The sequence below is a fragment of the Trachemys scripta genome, chromosome 17 (assembly GCF_013100865.1).
Source record: "Trachemys scripta elegans isolate TJP31775 chromosome 17, CAS_Tse_1.0, whole genome shotgun sequence".
NCBI lineage: Eukaryota > Metazoa > Chordata > Testudines > Emydidae > Trachemys > Trachemys scripta.
The window spans coordinates 1,648,173-1,665,881 of record NC_048314.1 but is presented as its reverse complement, the minus strand read 5'-3'; the positions used below and the strand labels follow the sequence as shown (position 1 = coordinate 1,665,881).

Here is a 17,709-nt window from a genome sequence, read left to right as displayed (position 1 = left end):
CAGCTCTGTGAGTGCTCCTCAGGTTCAGAGGTGGCTCTGGCCACCTCCGATCGCTGCTGACAGGCATCCTCTTCATGCAGGAGTCTGGTGCGTCCAGTCCCAGGAGTTCTGCTCACCACAAAGGGGTGCAGGTTACTAAACTCAACAGATCCTAACGTTAGTCTCCTACCATAGCGCTTAGACACACGCCCAGCAGGCGGCAACGCTGGCCCAGCAGCCAGAGCGGTGGTGCCGTGTCATGACTGATTTCTCTAGGGAACTGGAGAACTAACTCAGCCTGGCCTGGGAGTCACCTCGAGGAGGGAAAGGACCAAGCTGAGAGGTGTTGCAGGCAGAGGCTCTTTCTCAGGGGGACCCTGCATGTACCCTGGGACTCACCAGCTCACCCACAGCCAGCCATGCCCTTTCAGTGGCTGGCTTCAGACTGGCTTCTCTCCTCTCCAGTGCTCCTCGGAGGTGGGCAGCTCACTTCCTATGGGTCAGGGCTGCTCTTCTCCCAGGCTTTCGCTTGCCAGTCACTTGGCTCTGCCCCCCTCCTTACTCTCAGAGGCTGCCCCTCCTCTGAGCAGGGGGCTGGTAGCCGTGCTGGCTCCTGGCCATCCTCCCCCAGCTGACAGGTCCCCTGTCGCTCTGGTCTAAATAGTGTCTCTCCTCTCTCCCGCAGGGTGGCCCAGCAAACTCTGAGTCTGCCCTTGGCTCTCCCCCGAACTACCAGCATACGGAGACCCAGGGACCTAGGTAAGCGCCTGGCAGGCTACACTTTGCTAACTGGACATGCACCGAAGCATTTAAATGTCAGAAAACACCACATTTGAGGCTCAGTGCATGATCCTAAAGCTGCCACACACCATTTCTCCTGATACAAACTAATATTGCTCATTATCGCCTGTAATCTCCGATATGTGGGGTAGCATCTGGGAACGTACATATCTTTACACTCTGTTTGCTGGGCCAATTATGGCCCCATGTATCTTTATTGGCACAGGATTTTGATGTGATCAGGCTCATCTTTCAGAGGGATGTATTTGATCAACCAGTGCCCTCCAGTCACATTGGCATTGGGCAGGACAGCATCCTTAGCTAAAGGAAGGCACGGAGCACATACCAGCATTATTGCCTCTTGGGTTTCCTTTGCCTCCCCCTGCTCTGTGCCTGGTCTGACAGGGTCAGCTGCAGCTGCAGTCACCAGCCTCCCTAAGGGGGCAGGGAGGAGGCAGAGCCATGTCTCCCTGCTGGCCCACAGAGCAGGTGGGCGTGCACCATCCTCCAGGGCCCCCATGCGAGGAAGGGTCAGCAATGGCCACGTGTTTGCAGTCGGACGAGTGCAGTCGGCAGCGCTGTGTTTACTAAAGGGCTCCTTCTGGAATGGGATTGTCGAACTCTCTCTCTGTTATACTTCCTCTGTGGGACGTGTAAGTATTGCCAGGGCCCTCTGGCTGGCAGTTCAGTGTTTCATTTCTGTGTCTCTCTGTATGGAACGTGAGCTTTCAGAGGTTCCTTTGCAAAGTGCAGCACTTAAAAGTCAGGGCAGAACAAGCACCGGTTCCTGTCTGCATTGCCATGTGGCTTCAGTCACATGGTCACCCATGCCTCCGAACCCTACCCAGGGCCCTGGCTGAATGGGATGCAGTGAACCCGGCAGCTGTCTTTTGTTATCATTGTATCATCTTTCCCCATACAGCCTGAGTGCTGTAACTAGCGGGGCAGGGTTCTGCATCAGAAACACCACATGATCCTGTAATGAATGCCTGAGTCATAATGCATGTGCACAAGGGGCAGAGGTTGAGGTTAGGCCGGTGAATGTGACTCGAACTTTTGAGTGCTGCACTGTACAATCTTACTGTTCTTTTAAGGTAGCTTTCTGTGGCATTTCCTAGTTTAAAAAAACCCCAACAGCTAGGAAGCAATGACACTTTTTCTTACGGAACGGTTTGCTGGGTGGCATTCCTGCAGGATATGCTCAGCAAGACAAGAGCTCTCACAGAACCCTTGCAAAGTGAATGCTGTCTTGCATGCCCTGAACGAGGCAGGGGTCTGCCCTATTTCAGATATGTCTCCAGAGAGAAACATCCCGGGGCACAAATAGAGCACTGTCAGATTGTTAGTAAAAAACTGGCAATCATTAGGATGTGTGTGCGTGTGAAAAGCATGCACTTTAACCCTTCTGCACTGTCTCGCTGGCCCAGTTTGCACTGCTGTTGGGCGAGGGCAGCGGGGTTTTAAGAAGGACGGAACGGACACACTCGAAAACAGCGACATGCTTTTGTTCCACTGTAAAGAAACTGACCATTAGGTGCAGAATAGACCCGGGAAACGCTCTCCCAGAGGGTACGAGTCTGAGAAGGTTACGGGCAAGGGGGAAAGGCCTGTTCCAAGAGAAATGCAGAGGCAGCCGGAGTGATAGGGATTTGCCCAGCTCGGTTACACAAGTCACTCGGTAGCTGCTGGTGGCAGGGAGAGCGGATGGTGCTAGCTATGAGGCTTTACATGCCCAGCTAGTCACTAAATCCCATGCTGCTGCTCGCTGCCCACAGTCACTCCTAGCACAGCCCTGACGCGGTGCCTGACCCTGCATTCTGCTCAGCACCATCTGTCTGGAGCACAGGGCCCACGAAGCAAGGCGCTTGTGTCCGAGTGCAATCATTCTGCCCCCATGTGTCCTCACCCCAGAAGTGCAGAGATCCGGGAAGGGTTTGCGGAGGCATGCTTTGAAAGTGACCCTGTGTGCTTTGCCGTAAGGAGGTGTCTGGGCAGCTCTGTGATCGCTGTGTTTTAAAGGAGGGGAGTGAATAAACAGGGGCAGAAATGACTTTGCATTGGAGCTCTTAACGTGTGACCGGCCAGGGTTTATCTGAAAGTGATACTGGTGTGCTGCTGTCTCAGGGCCGGCTCTAGGTTTTTTGCCGCCCCAAGCAAAAAAATTTTGGCTGCCCCCCACCCCAGCCTTGGGCTCTCCCTCCCCCACCCCCTGCCGCCCCAGCCCTGGGCTCCTTCCCCCAAACGTGACAACCTTGTTCACCACAGCAATCCCTGTTTACACTTGCAGTCAAGCATCAGAGGGGTAGCTGTGTTAGTCTGAATCTGTAAAAAGCAACAGAGGGCCCTGTGGCACCTTTAAGACTAACAGAAGTATTGGGAGCATAAGCTTTCGTGGGTAAGAACCTCACTTTTTCAGATGCAGGAGGCAGGAGGTGGTGGCGGCAGTTCCCTGGCAGCTTGGGCTGCCCAGCCACTCGCCCTGTCAGCGTTAGCCGGGATCCGCGTCCTCTGCCCAGCCCGGCGGCGCCCTGCACAGCCCCCTCGGGCGGGAAAACGCCGCCCTGGGGAGACTCAGAGCAGAGCAGCAGCGGCAGCAGGACCCTTCCCTGCATCCCGGGCCCCACTTCCCTCTCTCCCCGGCTCCTCACACACCCTGGAGAGCCAGAGCATCATGCCCCGGAGCTGAGCCCCTCTCCCCGCCGCAGCCCGGGCTCAGCTCCTGGGGTGATGCTCCGGCTCAGTCCAGCCTGTGCAACTCCGGCTGCCGTGAGCGCCATCTAGCTGCTGAAGCCAGAACGGCAGCGTCAGTTCCAGCTCAGCCTGAAAGCCTCAGTGACAGGAACATCTTGGTTCAGCGCCGGCTCCCGGCTTTTTGCGCCCCAAGCAAAAAAAAAAAAAAAAAAAAAAGCGTGTGTGGGGGTGGGGCTGGAGTGCCGCCCCTTGGAAAGCGCCACCCCTTGGAAAGTGCCGCCCCAAGCACATGCTTGGAGCGCTGGTGCCTAGAGCCGGCCCTGGCCGCTGTGCACACTACGCAGGGCCGCTCTGCTGGGAGACAGTGAACTTCCCACAGCATTGAACAGCTCCAGAGTCAACACTAGCAGCCGTGTGCATGGTGTTGTGGCTCATTGCGCCATGGCTCAGTGCTGCGCGTCGGCAGCTCCACAAGGGGCCCTGACTAGAGGACTTTGATCTCCCCTCTTTTGCTTTGTCTTTCAGAAATGTAGATGGCAGCTGCTGGCTGTGAAGGACTCACGCCCGACTGACCCGGTGCAGCGCCTCCCACTGCCCACCATGATCCTCTGCATGCTGCTCCTGGCTGCCCTGCCGGAGCCATCCAGCGCCGAAGTCAACCCCGGTAGGGAGCCACCAAGCGTGGGGAGGACCCTAATCTCCCGCCTTGTGTGTTTTCATTTCCCCCCTTATTTTCCATCTTACACGGGACCCATTTGTATGAAGTTACAAACATGGTGCCAGGCGCCCAGCCTTCCCAGCGTGCAGGTGGGAATCCCAGCTCCACACTGGCGCATGGACGTATTCCTGTCCTGCCCTCCAGGTGGGTCTGCAACCAGTGAGCCTGTCTCAGCACTGCCGATCCTGCTGCCACCAGGAGCCACATGGGCACAGGATGAGTAATGACAGGCAAGTGTCAGGCCGGCTCTGGGGTCCTGGGCTCATTTCAGGCAGTTAATCGCCAGATACAGGCAGGCGGGAGAGCGAGAGAGCTGCAGCCAGGAGGAGTGGAGTTGGAGGGGCTGATGCAGGAGGAGAGGTTGGGCTCAGCTTGGCTCAGTGCTTGGTCCAGTCCCAGGGCAGAGGGACACTGGCCTTTGGATAGCAGAGGGGGACGGGGTTCCATGGGGCAGGTCATAGGCTGTAAGTGAGAGGGGTGGGACATGGTGCAGAAAGAGGAAGGTGTTAGTTGAAGGTCAGAGAAAGTCCCGGTAATGAGGTGTGTTGGTCTGTGGGATTGTCCGTAACCAGCCCCAGCGTGACACTGGGCCATGTCTTGGCCAACCCCCCGGGCACGTACGAGGGGGCAGGTCTGTCCTGGAGGAGCCTGATGGACTCTCTGCCTCTAACATTATTTCTTTGGAGTCCCCAGCGAGTGTCCTATTCTGTCCCTGCTCTGGTCCCTCTCCACTCCTCTGAGCCCCAGCGCAGCCCCAGCTCCGGGACCATGTTGGCCTGTAGCCAGGGCCAGAGTAAAGCAACCTGGGGCCCATGACACACCTTGACATGAGGCCCCATGTGGTGGCCCCACCCCCAACTTGGAGTGGGGTAGCAGTTGGGCTCCTCTCCTGCCTCAGAAGCAGCATTTGGAAACCTGTTCCCCCTGGAGAGGCAGGAACGGCAGTGGGTATGGGAGGCAATACTTACCCAGGATGAAGGGTCACACCCAGAGCCCTCTGCTGGGTGGGGTTAACACCCTATTGAGGTGCACAGGGCAGCTGCCCTCCTCAGGGCTAATCACAGGACTCCAGGAGCTGGCACCCTATGCACAGGGTTATAGTCCTGATAAGCTGAATCTGTCTCTGCCTGCTATTAGAATCTTTGGCTACTTACCGCTGCATGCACACACAGCTCTGCTAGTGCCCCTCAATCCAACCTGAAGCTCCTCCGCTCTCCCAGCCCTGGGCTTTCCCCCACCCCCCAGCTCTGCCAGTGCCCCCCAGTCCTGACACAGAGCCCCCCACTAGTCAGGTCCTGTGCTCTACCACATATACAGCTCTGCTGATGACCCTCACTTGTAATCTGCAGACCCCCTGATAGCCCAGTCCAGACATTGGCAAGTCAAATGTTGATTCTATTGTGTAGGATGTTTGCCAGACAATTATTGTTGTAGGGATGGTCTAAATAATACTTAGTCCTGCCATGAGTGCAGGGAACTGGACTAGATGACCTCTTGAGGTCCCTTCCAGTCCTACAATTCTGTGGTTCATCTATGGGCAGTGAAGTCGTAAATGTCCCCGAAATAATAGCTGTCTTTGAGTGAATAGCTTCCCAAACTGAACCGGGGCCATCAATGGCACATGTGCTCATTGTCTGTCCCCACCCCTCAGATGTACCCGATTCTATAAACTGGAAAGGATATTTATTATGCTTACCATAGTCAACCCTAGAAGGAGGTTCATGAACACCAACGTGGGATGCAATGGCAGAATGCAAGATGGCAGAGTATTCTGGAGTGCCGTCATTTTCGAATTGGACAGACTGGGACTTTATGTGCACTTAACAATGGGGATATCAGCGGGGTGTCTTTGCCCAGTGTTATTTTGAGAGATCCACCCTATCGTCTACTCCCCTGGCTCATGAAGCCATGATGTAAGAGCACGTGGCAGAAGGTGTAATTACACCTTGAGTGGGAACAAGATGGTGCCTTTGGCCAACTGAAGGCAAGATGGTGCTGCTTACCAAGCTGTTTGGGTGCCAGTGCGTATAATGTCATCCATTCCAGAGGCGTACGGTGCACTGTGTGACGTGTGTAGGGAGTGCTTTCGCCAGGACTGGGGCAATGATGGCGCTAGCCCGGCACAAGCAGCCAGACAGTGCAGCTAGGTCCAAGAGAGACAGGACAATACGGGATGCCTTGGGTGGCCACATCATGGGTTTGCAGGGAGAGGGTTTGTGAGCACAATGGTGGACTATATCCTTTTGTTTATGAGTGCATCAAAAAATCATACATGATGCAAGATACATAGCTACTGGGTTCTGCTGGCTTGGTGCAGTTGCGTGAATTGTACATCTGAGACCTCATTAAAATTGCCACCTTTGAGTAGCTGTTTCCTCTTAATGTTTTCAAAGTATACCTGCACAGGATTGCAGTACAAAAGCTGTAGTACAACTTTCCAACACAGGCCGGCCATCTACCACAAACTAAAGCCCAAATGCAAAACCACAAAACAAACCCACAAACCAAAATTGTCTTGCGCTTCAAATTAAAAGTCTGGTAGTGATGTTTAACCTGCTCCTGTTCCCCCTCCAGCAACATGCCGATACCCTTTGGGGATGCATGAAGGGACCATCCGAGACGAAGACATTACGGCCTCCAGTCAGTGGTATGACTCCACAGGACCCCAGTATGCACGGTGAGTTAATCCCTTGCGAAAGCAATCCAATCGTACTCTAGAATATATAAAATTGGACTGAAAATCTTTTAGCCTAAGATGAAATCCTCTTTCCCTAATGTCAGCCTTATTAAAACTCACCGCCTACCTAGGTGACCATATTCCATACTGTATTTGCATAAAGATAGAGCATAAACAGGTGACCAAAGGACTTGTGATATTGTGGTGGACACAGGCAATGCCTCTGGCAGCCTATGTTTCAGGTGGGCTATTGCAGACAATTTGATTGAAACTGTGAACCACACAAAGTCACTCATGCAGCTGGGACTTTTAGCATCATCCATCAATGGGGAACATTTACAATTTGTAGCACAGGAGTCCTACCACTTCTTTGTCTGTTTCTGGATGGCCAGGTAAGCAGCAGTGACCAAGAGAGCTTTCATTCATCTTTGCTTGGCAAGTAGATGGTCACGGTTCCTTTAGAAGAACTTTTTGACTGTTATCCAGGCCCTCCAGGAAGGGTGGCTGGTTACTTAGCAGTGTCTTGCATTCAGAGTGTATTGCATCTGCATTCCATATGCAGCAGTTCCTGCAATGCAGATTTTGGTTATTCCTGCTAAAGCGTCTGTGTTTCGAGCCCTGTCTATCTTAGTGACCACCTTTCTCTCTGCTCCAGCCCGGCAGTTGAGACCAGTGGGAGTTATTGTATGCAGTGTAATTATAGCTGTGTTGATCCCAGAACATTAGAGAGAAAGGTGGGTGATGGAATATCTTTCATTAGACTTTATGTTCAATTAAGGTTGTTCTAATCCCATTTTTTTAAAACCATCAGAGTGCCTTAGAACCTGGGAAATATACAGTTAAGGAATTGTCAAATCAATTCCTTTCTCTGTCAAGAAATATTTCAGTCTTTTTCCATTACCATATTTCCATTTTTCATCATTACCCTTCTTGTAAAAAGACTAACTGATGACTTACTTCCAACCTTACCCATGAATTATTGCTGTTAGTCTGTGGATAATTGTGACAGTCTGTACCCCTATGTTCACCCCTTGTGAGGTATCATTTGAAAACTCAGTCTCCAATGGGGTGGCTGGAGACAGTCAAAGAAGGGCTCCAGTTTGTTGTATTCTGTTTGCTTATTTCGGGTGAGGGAAATAAAAACAGTGAAGCATAAAAATGAGCGGCAGTGGCACAACGGCAAAGTTAGAGCTGGCCAGATTGGAGGCAGCAGAAAAGGAGAGAGAACACCGGTACCAGATGTGGCAGGCAGAAATGAGACCGAAAGAAACAGCTGCTGTGCTGGAAGCTGAAAAGCCAAAAGAAGAAAGAGAAGAAGCCATCCATAGAAGAGCCATGGAGCTAAAGGAAAGGATGGTGAAGCCCATAAATGAGCCAGGGAGCTAAGGGACAAAGAGGCTGAGGAGAAAGAGAGAAAATACAATCTGGAACTCTTAGAAAAACATGGAAAGATCCCATAGTCACTGACATCTCCCTCCACTGAAGGAATCCACAGCTGGGACCAGCTGTGTCCTGCTTCCAAAGAGAGCAGATTGCATTGAAGAGTACTTCGCCACTTTTGAAAAGCTATGTGAAGTTCATAAGATTCCCGAGAACAAGAAAGTCCCCACACTGGTTGCAAACTGTCTGGTAAAGCTTTGAATGTGTTTAATGAAATGCCAATTTGGGAAGCTTTAATATCTTCTAAATTTGAGGAAACTGTTGGACGAAGGTTCCAAATTACTCCTGAAGTGTATAGGGTGACATTTAGAGAGCTTAAAAGGAGTGCTGGCATGAGTCATAGTAAATATGTTTATAAGATGTGTGACCTAATAAGAAAATGGGTAAAAGGAAAAGGGGCTGAGGATTATGACCGATTGCTTGATCTCATTGCTCAAGAACATTTCTTGAGTATGTGCACTGATGATGTAAAAAATTGCTTGTGGTTTAAATCTGTAAAATCTGTAGCAGAGATGCCTACGCTGGCTGATGCCTTTGTGTAAGCCCAGATGTCCCTTGGGCGCAAGCCACAGAAGGAGGGGTACAAACCCAGTCTAAAGGGGGATCCTGTTTTACCCCTGGGAAAAAGGAGAGTGGTTAGGAGCCTAAGCACTCAGTCCTCCAGAATCATTCGTCTCCTGGTAATCCTCATCAGAGATGGCCTGTGAAAGGGGAGGGCCCAAGAAGGTGTTACCAGCGTCTCTCTACTGAGCACCTGAAAAATCAGTGCCCTAAGCTGAAAGAAATTTAGCCCCAGACAATCCATGTCAATGCAGCTGTCATCAGCACGGAAGCCCCAGAGGCACCTGCGGTTTGCTTGATGAGTTTTGTGGGCACTGGCCCTGCAAAGCCAAATATGGAATTTGTGATGGTTGTCAAGATCAATAAGAGAGAGCGCATAGAGTGGAGAGACTCTGGTGTACAGATTTCTCTGGCTCCACGGAGTGTGATCCAAGAGAGCGACATGTTACCGGGCCTAAGGGGAGAGCTTATGGTAGCGGGAGGATCTAGGATTCCTGTACTTTTAGCGAAAGTGCACGTGGAGTGGAAGGTGTAGAAGGTGATTTGATTGTAGGGGTGGTGGACAATATTCCCGTTGAAATGATGCTTGGGAATGATATTTGGCATATGTCTAAGGATATTAATGTAGTAACCCACAGCAAAAGGAAATATTGTGCTGGGATCACAGAGGAGAGTAATAACGTCCCAGAAACTGTGAAGGGAGATAGAGAAGGTCTCTGACTCCTCTGCAGTAGAAGGGTCCAGGTTGACTCCAGATGTGACAGCTGGTATAATATTATTTGTATTGTGGGCAGCAGCAAGGTTAGGATATTCATAGATTCTAGGACGGGAAGGGACATCGAGAGGTCATCGAGTCCAGTCCCCTGCCCTCATGGCAGGACTAACTACTGTCTAGACCATCCCTGTTCAGTCATGCCTCTCTAGTGTCTTTAGCAAAAGGAATGATTAAGGACAGGAGCACCAAAATACTGGAATGGTTGATACAGGAATTAATTAATAAAGAATTAAAGGAAGATAATATAATTTATGCCAATCAACATGAGTTTATGGAAAATAGAGGCTGTCAAACTAACTTGATATCTTTTTGGAAGAGACGACAAGTTTGGTTAATAAAGATAATAGTGTTGATGTAAGGCATTTGACCTGGTACCACACAACATTTTGCTTAAAGAACTAGAACAATCCAACATTAATATGGAACACATTAAATAAATTAAAAACTGGCTAACTAACAGGTTTCACAATGTACTTATAAACAGGAAATCATCATCAGACAGGTGTGTTTCTAATGAGGTCCCACAGGGATCACTTCTTGCTATCCTCCATTTCTTCTCATGTATATTCTATGCTACTTTTATGATTTTTATCAATGACCTGAAAGAAAACATAAAATCATTACTGATCATGTTGCAGATGATACAAAGATTGTGGGGACGGGGATTGCTAAATAACAAAGAGTACAGGTTACTAATGCACAGCAGTTTGGATCACTTGGTAAGCTGGGCCCAAGCAAACAATACACATTTTAATACAACTAAATGCAAATGTATGCAGCTAGGAACCAAGGAAGTAGGCCATACTGACATGATGCAGGACTCCATCCTGGGAAGCAGTGACTCTGAAAAAGATTTGGGGATTGTGGTGGATAATCAGCTGAACGTGAGCTGCCAGTGCGACGCTGTGGCCAAAAGGACTAATGTGATTCTTGAATGCATGAATAGGAGACTAAATTCCAGCTGGAGCAGAGAGGTTATTTTAGCTCTTTGTTGGCAGTGGTGCAACTTCCACTGGAATCCCGTGTCCTGTTCTGGTGTCCACAATTCAAGAAGGATGTTGATAAATTGGAGCGGCTTCAGAGAAGAGCCAGGAGAATAATTAAAGGACTAGAAAACGTGTCTCACAGTGATAGACTCAAGGAGATGAATCTATTTCATTGAAGAAAGAGAAGGTTAAGGGGTGACTTGATCACAGTTTGTAAGTGTTGGGAGCAAAAGTATATTTAGGCCTGACACAAGCTTGCTGTGATTCAACAGTTTTGTAGCTCAGCATAAGTAGTGTTGTGGGCACGTGTAAAAAATAGCAGCGTAATCCTGGTGGGTTGGGTTTTTTTGAGCGGGGGGTGGAGGAGAGGATAAAGTAACCCTAAAGCTACAAGAAACTGGTGTGAGTGAGGATAAAACCTGCACTGACGTACCCTGAGATGATGGCAAGAGTTGTTAGTGGTTCAAAGTGGTTTCCAGCACTAGATATCTATAATGGGTTTTGAAGTCTGCCTGTCCAGTAACTCCTCACGTAACGTTGTAGTTCTGTTCCTGAAAAATGCGACTTTAAGCGAAACGATGTTAAACAAATCCAATTTCTCCATAAGAATTAAGGGAAATAGTGGGGGTTAGGTCCCAGGGAAATTATTTTCACCGGACAAAAGGCTATATAAACACACAGTATAAGTTTTAAACAAACAATTTAATACTGTACACAGCAATGATGATTGTGAAGCTTGGTTGAGATTGTGGAGTCAGAGGGTGGGATATTTCCCAGGGAATGCCTTACTGCTAAAGTAAGGCTGAGTCCTCAAGGGTTAACACGTTGTTAATGTAGCCTCACACTCTACAAGGCAGCACAAATGGAGGGAGGGGAGACAGGATGGCAGACAGAGACACACACCGTGTGTGTGTGAGAGAGAGATGCACATTGCCCCTTTAAGTACGCTGATCCCACTCTAAGTATATTGCCTTTTTAAGTAGATCAGCAAGTTGAGACAGCAGCTGCTACCAGCAAGCTCCCTCCGTCCTGAGCCCTGTCGTGTCCCCCCCGCTCTGTGGAGATGGCCTGATGGGGCGAGCGGGGGGGGGGCAGGAGCAGGGGGGAGGGGGACACCCTGACATTAGCCCCCCACTTCCCCTCCGTTGCACAGAAAGCAGGAGGCTCCAGGGAGCAGCTCCAAGGCAGAGGGCAGGAGCAGCACATGGCAGTGGGGGGAGGGACAGCTGAACTTCCCAGCAATTGCTAGCCTGCTGGGCAGCTGCCGCACAAGGAACTTAGGGAGGGGGGAGCTGATGGGGGGGCTGCCGGTCCACCCTGGTTCCAGGCCCCCACCAGCTAGCTCCAACGGGCTGCTCTTCCTGCAAGCAGTGGACAAAGCAGGCGGCTGCCAAACAACGTTATAAGGGGCATTGCACAACTTTAAACGAGCATGTTCTGTAATCGATCAGCAATGTAACAACGAAACGACGTTAACTGCGACGACTTTAAGTGAGGAGTTACTGTACATGGGATTCATGGTATAAATTTGCCTTTACTTTTGAGAAAGAGCAAGTTTGCCTGGCCAGTGCTTCCACGGGGATTCCATAATAGCCCAGCCATTTTCCATACCCACATGAAACAGGCAGCTGAAGGTCTGGCCTAGGCTGATCATGTTGTACGGGATGTGGATGACATTATTATTCACACCAGCAACAGGGAGAACTGCTTGCTGGCCCTGAGGGAAGTACTTACACGTTTACTGGAGGCTGGTTTAAAGGTTATTCCCACTAAATTCCAACTGGTGCAGCAAAAGGGTCTGTTTTTGGGTGTCACACTGGAGGCAGGAGATAGATCCCTAGAGCAGGATAAGGTTAGGGTGCTACTATTCTTACCCACTCCTATTGCCATGACAGGATTTTGCAGAGAATTCATCCCAGACTATGTGGAGCTGGCTGCCCCATTGCAGGACCTGTTGTGCAAATCCTGGGAGTGGTCCTGGACACACACACACACACACTCTCTCGCGTGCACAATGAATGCCCTTAAAGATCAGTTAGCAAGAACCCCGGTCTTGGCAGTCCCATCTTCCGATCAGGACTTTAAGTTGTACCATGTGGGCAAGCACAGGGTTTTGGTGGCAGTTCTTACCCAGGAACACCCTGGGAAGGACAGACCTACTACATATGCCTCTCAGCGATTGCAGGGCCCTGACCGGCACTACAGTGAGTGTGAAGAGAGTCTTGTGCACACACTGAGCTCTTCAGAAGTGTTGTTATAGTGTGGGTGGTAGGAGACTCCAGCTGTCACATTATACAGGAGGCAGCTGCCAGCTAATGAGGGTAGTTCTGGGACTGAGCTGATGATCTCCAGAGCTCACAACATGCATATTTACCGCTTGTGCCAGCTTTGAGGCAGAGCTGTCACAGATTCACCTCCTCGGTGTATTGGGCACCGGGAGGGGGGCGGGACACAACACTCACACTCACCTGTGGATTACAACAAGCAAAATGTGCAACTGGTGAGTCTCACCACAATTTACAGATTATCCCCCCCACCCACCCACCCCCAGTATAAAACTTGTTGCAAGGGTATGTCTCCGCTGCAAGCAAAGGTGTGAGCGTAGCACAGGTAGACATACTAGGGTTAGCTTTAATCTAGCTAGCATGGGTAACAATAGCTGTATAGATGTTGGCAACAGGGCTAGCAACCAGAGTTTGTACACAGGATCCCTGGAGGGCTTGTACTCTGATTACTAGCCTGTGCTACCACATCAGCACAGCTGTTGTTCTCTGGGCTAGCTAGACAAAAGCTAACAGGGGTCTGCCTACCACGACACCTTCGCTTTGCAGCACAGACATACCCTAAGAGTTCCTCACCAGAGCCCTGTCATCCCCCCACAAGGGTAAGCAGCACAGTTTGACCATTCAGCCTTCTCATTGGCAGCTCAGGGCCTTAACATTTGAACCACAGGAACAGACGTTGGCCCCATTCTAGACCAGCCACTGGAGGAAGAGTTGACACACACTTTCCCTGTGGGTAACACAGCTGTTTACTAGTCAGCACGAGCAGAAGGGGGATCAGGGACCCTGGATTCTGTCCTTCACTCTGGGAGAGAAGTGTAGTTTTTTTAGTGGTTACAGATAGGGTAACCACAACTGGTTTAGCCGTTCTGAAAAGCGCTGTGGTGCGGTGGATAAGAATGGGGGTTGTCATATTAGAGAGCTGGGTCTGTGGGGGACCTCGCATTAGCTCTCTATTAACTCATTTATGAAAAGGGTGGGGAATGTTCAGCAGGTCTCCCCTGACTGCTTTCTAGGTTGGTGGTCCTGGCTGTAGTGAAAAATAAGGCAGTGAGGTTCACAGGAATTTAAACACCGCTCTGAAGAGGGGAGGTTTCAACTCCTGTTCTCCTCTTTCCCAGCTCAGAGAACTGTCGCCTTGGCTGCACAGGTGTTCGGTGAGTCTATGTTGGGTTCTCATGCTGTGTCAGGTTCAATCGTCAAGGCTGTCAGGTTCAGCTTGGCACCCAAACGTTCAGTTATGGTTATGAAATGCTGTCTAGACAAACTCTCCCAATGTATAACTGATAATCAGCACGAGGAGCAACAATGTGGCCAAAGGACAGGGCCTGTCCCAGGGTGCTTGAGATTTCTTTACAAAACGGGGACAAAGAAAAGTCAGACGATACAGTGAAAAATCGCCACTGCAATTCATTTTTATTAAACATAAGCAATTCAGGGCTCACATTTGATATTCTGCACTTTGGGAGGGTTTTTTACATACGATTTTTACAAAATAAAGGTTTAAAGCTCCTCTCAAACTGAAGTCCACCACGCACCCTGAGCTATTGCTGCCCCCCAAGTCAAGGGGAGCTGCGGGAATAGAACCCACTTATCGGGGGTGGGGTGTCAGTTACTGTAACCAAATGTCATCCTAGGCATGTCAACTTCCGAAGCGACTGAGGCAGACCCATCCACCTGTGCGGTCCTCATTCACTACACAGCCCTGAGCACCATCCAGCCTTTCTATTGGGCATTTCCTAACTCTGCAGCCGGATGGCATGTGTTAGTATATAGGCCTGTTTGTTAGCCTGAGGGAGAATTTTGGGTTTGACTTTTTGATATTCTTATATCCTTACTAATGTGTGAACAAAGAACAAAGACATTGTGTGTTGCTTCTGCCCACAAAGCAGATGGGGTGAAAAGAGATGATGAGATAAGATGTTTTAGTTGGTGTTGGTCCTGCTTTGAGCAGGGGATTGAACTAGATCCTCCTCTTCCAACCCTAATCTTCATGATTCTATGAACTAAAGCAGTGCTTCTCAAAGCCGGTCCACCGCTTGTTCAGGGAAAGCCCCTGGCGGGCCGAGTCTGTTTGTTTACCTGCTGCGTCCGCAGGTTCGGCTGATTGCAGCTTCCACTGGCCGCGGTTCGCCACTCCAGGCCAATGAGGGCTGCAGGAAGGGCGGCCAGCACATCCCTCGACCCGCGCCACTTCCCACAGCTCCCATTGGCCTGGAGCAGTGAACCACGATTGACTGGGAGTGGGAGCCGCGATTGGCTGAACCTGCGGACGAGGCAGGTAAACAAACCGGCCTGGACCGCTTGTTCCCTGAACAAGTGGCGGCCCGACTTTGAGAAGCACTGAACTAAAGTGTTTTGGATATCATGGGAGTGTATGAGCACACACTGGAAGGCTGCCTAGCGCCTCTCTCAAGCCAAGGTCAAGCGATCAGTTAGGAGGGGCAAGGGGGCATGGGAGGGAGGCATAAGAAACACTAAAAGTCAAAGAAAAGCCTGGCCTTGGCCAGACACGACCTGACTCCTTACCCCTCCCATGGGATACAAAAGAGGTGGGACAAAGCCCCCAGACTCACAGCCCTCCAAAACGGAACATGACCATAAGTTGTAAGGAGTGTGACTAGAGGCGTGCACTGCAGGTATATTTGGGCCTGCTAAGAAGGAGGAGGTGGGAGTGGGGAACGGGGACACAAGCAAGGCTCTGCGGCATCAGAGCTGGGAAGGGGGACACTGGGAAACAGACTCTGCTGGCGCTTGGAACTAACCCCAATAAACATCGCATTGTCTGCCCTTCGGACTTCTGGTCTTCTGCTTTCTGTCTGCATGACAAGAACCAGGGGAGGGGGTGAAGGGAAAGCCCTCTAGCAGATGCTTTTACCATAGGTTTGTTTTTGTATCATAGCAGATATCTATATATACAGTGCAATTTACAGATGAAAAGCTAACATGATGTCTTCGGTCTCTTCTACACAGGCACTTAAAGCATTGTCAACCCCCATGCTGCTGAACGTAGGCCAGGGGTGCCAAATATGGCAGTGTAAACAAGGCGTGCTAGCAATAAGTTATGCCAAAGCGACTATGTCAGCCTTTGGGGCACTTGTTCATCTCTTGCCTCAAAATGCTGCAGAAGCCCTGGAGTGGCTTATGGATGGACTGAAGAAGTCACCGTATCTGTGCCAAAGAACACAGGCTAGGATAGTGCCCCTTCATGCTGCAGTTCCTTCCTTGGGAGGGAGGAGTGCCTGGAAGGCTAGACCCTTGGGAGTAAGGCCTTTTAGATGTGCATCTCTCACCCCATCAGGCTGCAGAGGGAAGAAGGGGATGGAGCGTGGTGCCCAGCAGGCCTGTTGCAGCCGGAAGATGTGCAGTTCCTCCAAATCGATCTGCACAAATTCTTTTTCATCACGCTGATCGGGACGCAGGGACGGCATGCCCGTGCCACAGGCAAAGAGTTCGCCCGTGCCTACCGCATCGATTACAGCCGCAATGGGGAGCGCTGGATCTCCTGGAAAGATCGGCAGGGCAGGCAGGTGGGTGCAGAGGGGGGGTTTACAGGGCTCCTATCCTCTCAACACAGCCTCTGGGCTTTCCATAGCAGTTGTAAAAGCCGCATAGACTTTGAATTCCAGGAGATACAGTCCCCCTTTACCTTTGCCTGCTGCCTGTCGCTACAGCATCTCACCTCTGTGTTAATGCTAAACCTTGCCAAGGGCTCTGCCGCTGGGCCTGACTCCCCAGTCTACTAGGATATGCAGCACAATTCTCTGTAACTGAGCCCCAAGCACCAGCCATTCCCCTCACCTGAGATTGAGTCACCTGGCTAACCCCCAGACCCCACATGCCTGGATGCTCAGCTAAGACATGTTGAAATCCAGGTCTGGGACCATGTGCCCACCACCTTCCCACTAGCCGGGGGTGTTTCCTCTCCTCGCCTAAACTACAAACTGCAGAGCCATCTTTTCTGCTGCCTTCACCCAGAGCACCCTTCTCTGAGGAGGGGAGGGCATACAGAATGGGGGTGGATTGGATATCGGTTGGGTAGGATAGGAGGTATGCTGGATGCCTGTCTTTAAAAGAAGGCTAAGTTGGTTATACTCAGGACTATTGCCCCTCTCAGAGCTATCGTCTCAGGCTCTCTTCAGACTCAGGCAGACGGTGCTACATTAGTTACATCCAGGTCATGTCTTCAAGATTTTTTTTCAAAAACCGTGAGAACAAGTGTCCGTTTTTTTCTCTTAATGTAGCTGGGATTCAGACATAATCACATGACTCCCAGATCCTGGACCTGGTAGGCCCAGACCTTAATCCAGCTCTGGGTGGAATGCTAACTATTGCAGTGACATTCTCCATTGCTGGAAATGCTCAGCAGGTCATAATGAGCTGCTTTATCTGACACTAGAACACAGTGAACATTGATTGCCAACTTTTGATTCTCTTGTTAATGAATGACATACGTCCTGGATAACAAAAGGTTCCTGCTGGTGTATCACCAGCCATCGCAAGTCTCTTGCTGCTCCTTCATGTTATCAGATTGTTATTATCAATAATAATTATTTTTTTAAATGTATCATGTATTTTAGCATGAACAGCCTCTAATGTGAGGGAAAAGGGGATGTCAGCTGGTGAGGCAGAGGGTTCAGGACCCCATCATGTCAACCATTCTGGGCCAAAATCATCCTTTGTTTAAGTCTATTCACTTCACTGGATTTACACCAGAATTGAATTTCTCCCACTGTCTCCAAACTGCAGAGCCCAGCTTTTCCCAAGCCCGCTGCCCTGCCCAGAGCAGTGAGGGGCTGTGTGATTGTGCTGCCCTAGCC

The 17,709-nt window shown here is 50.4% G+C and overlaps 1 protein-coding gene across 3 annotated transcripts in view; it reads left to right on the top strand.

Moving 5' to 3' along the window:
* LOC117889497 (discoidin domain-containing receptor 2-like) overlaps nt 1-17,709 on the top strand; it is a 141,549-nt gene that overhangs the window by 65,834 nt on the left and 58,006 nt on the right. For 2 of the 3 annotated variants that reach the window (XM_034793801.1, XM_034793800.1), the window contains exons 2-5: nt 665-738; nt 3,976-4,114; nt 6,743-6,845; nt 16,191-16,419. In XM_034793801.1, coding sequence (XP_034649692.1) covers nt 4,051-4,114; nt 6,743-6,845; nt 16,191-16,419 — 396 coding nt within the window. In that variant the 5' untranslated portion in view covers nt 665-738; nt 3,976-4,050. The remainder of the gene's footprint in view (nt 1-664; nt 739-3,975; nt 4,115-6,742; nt 6,846-16,190; nt 16,420-17,709) is intronic. The other variant, XM_034793802.1, reaches the window with a different exon arrangement.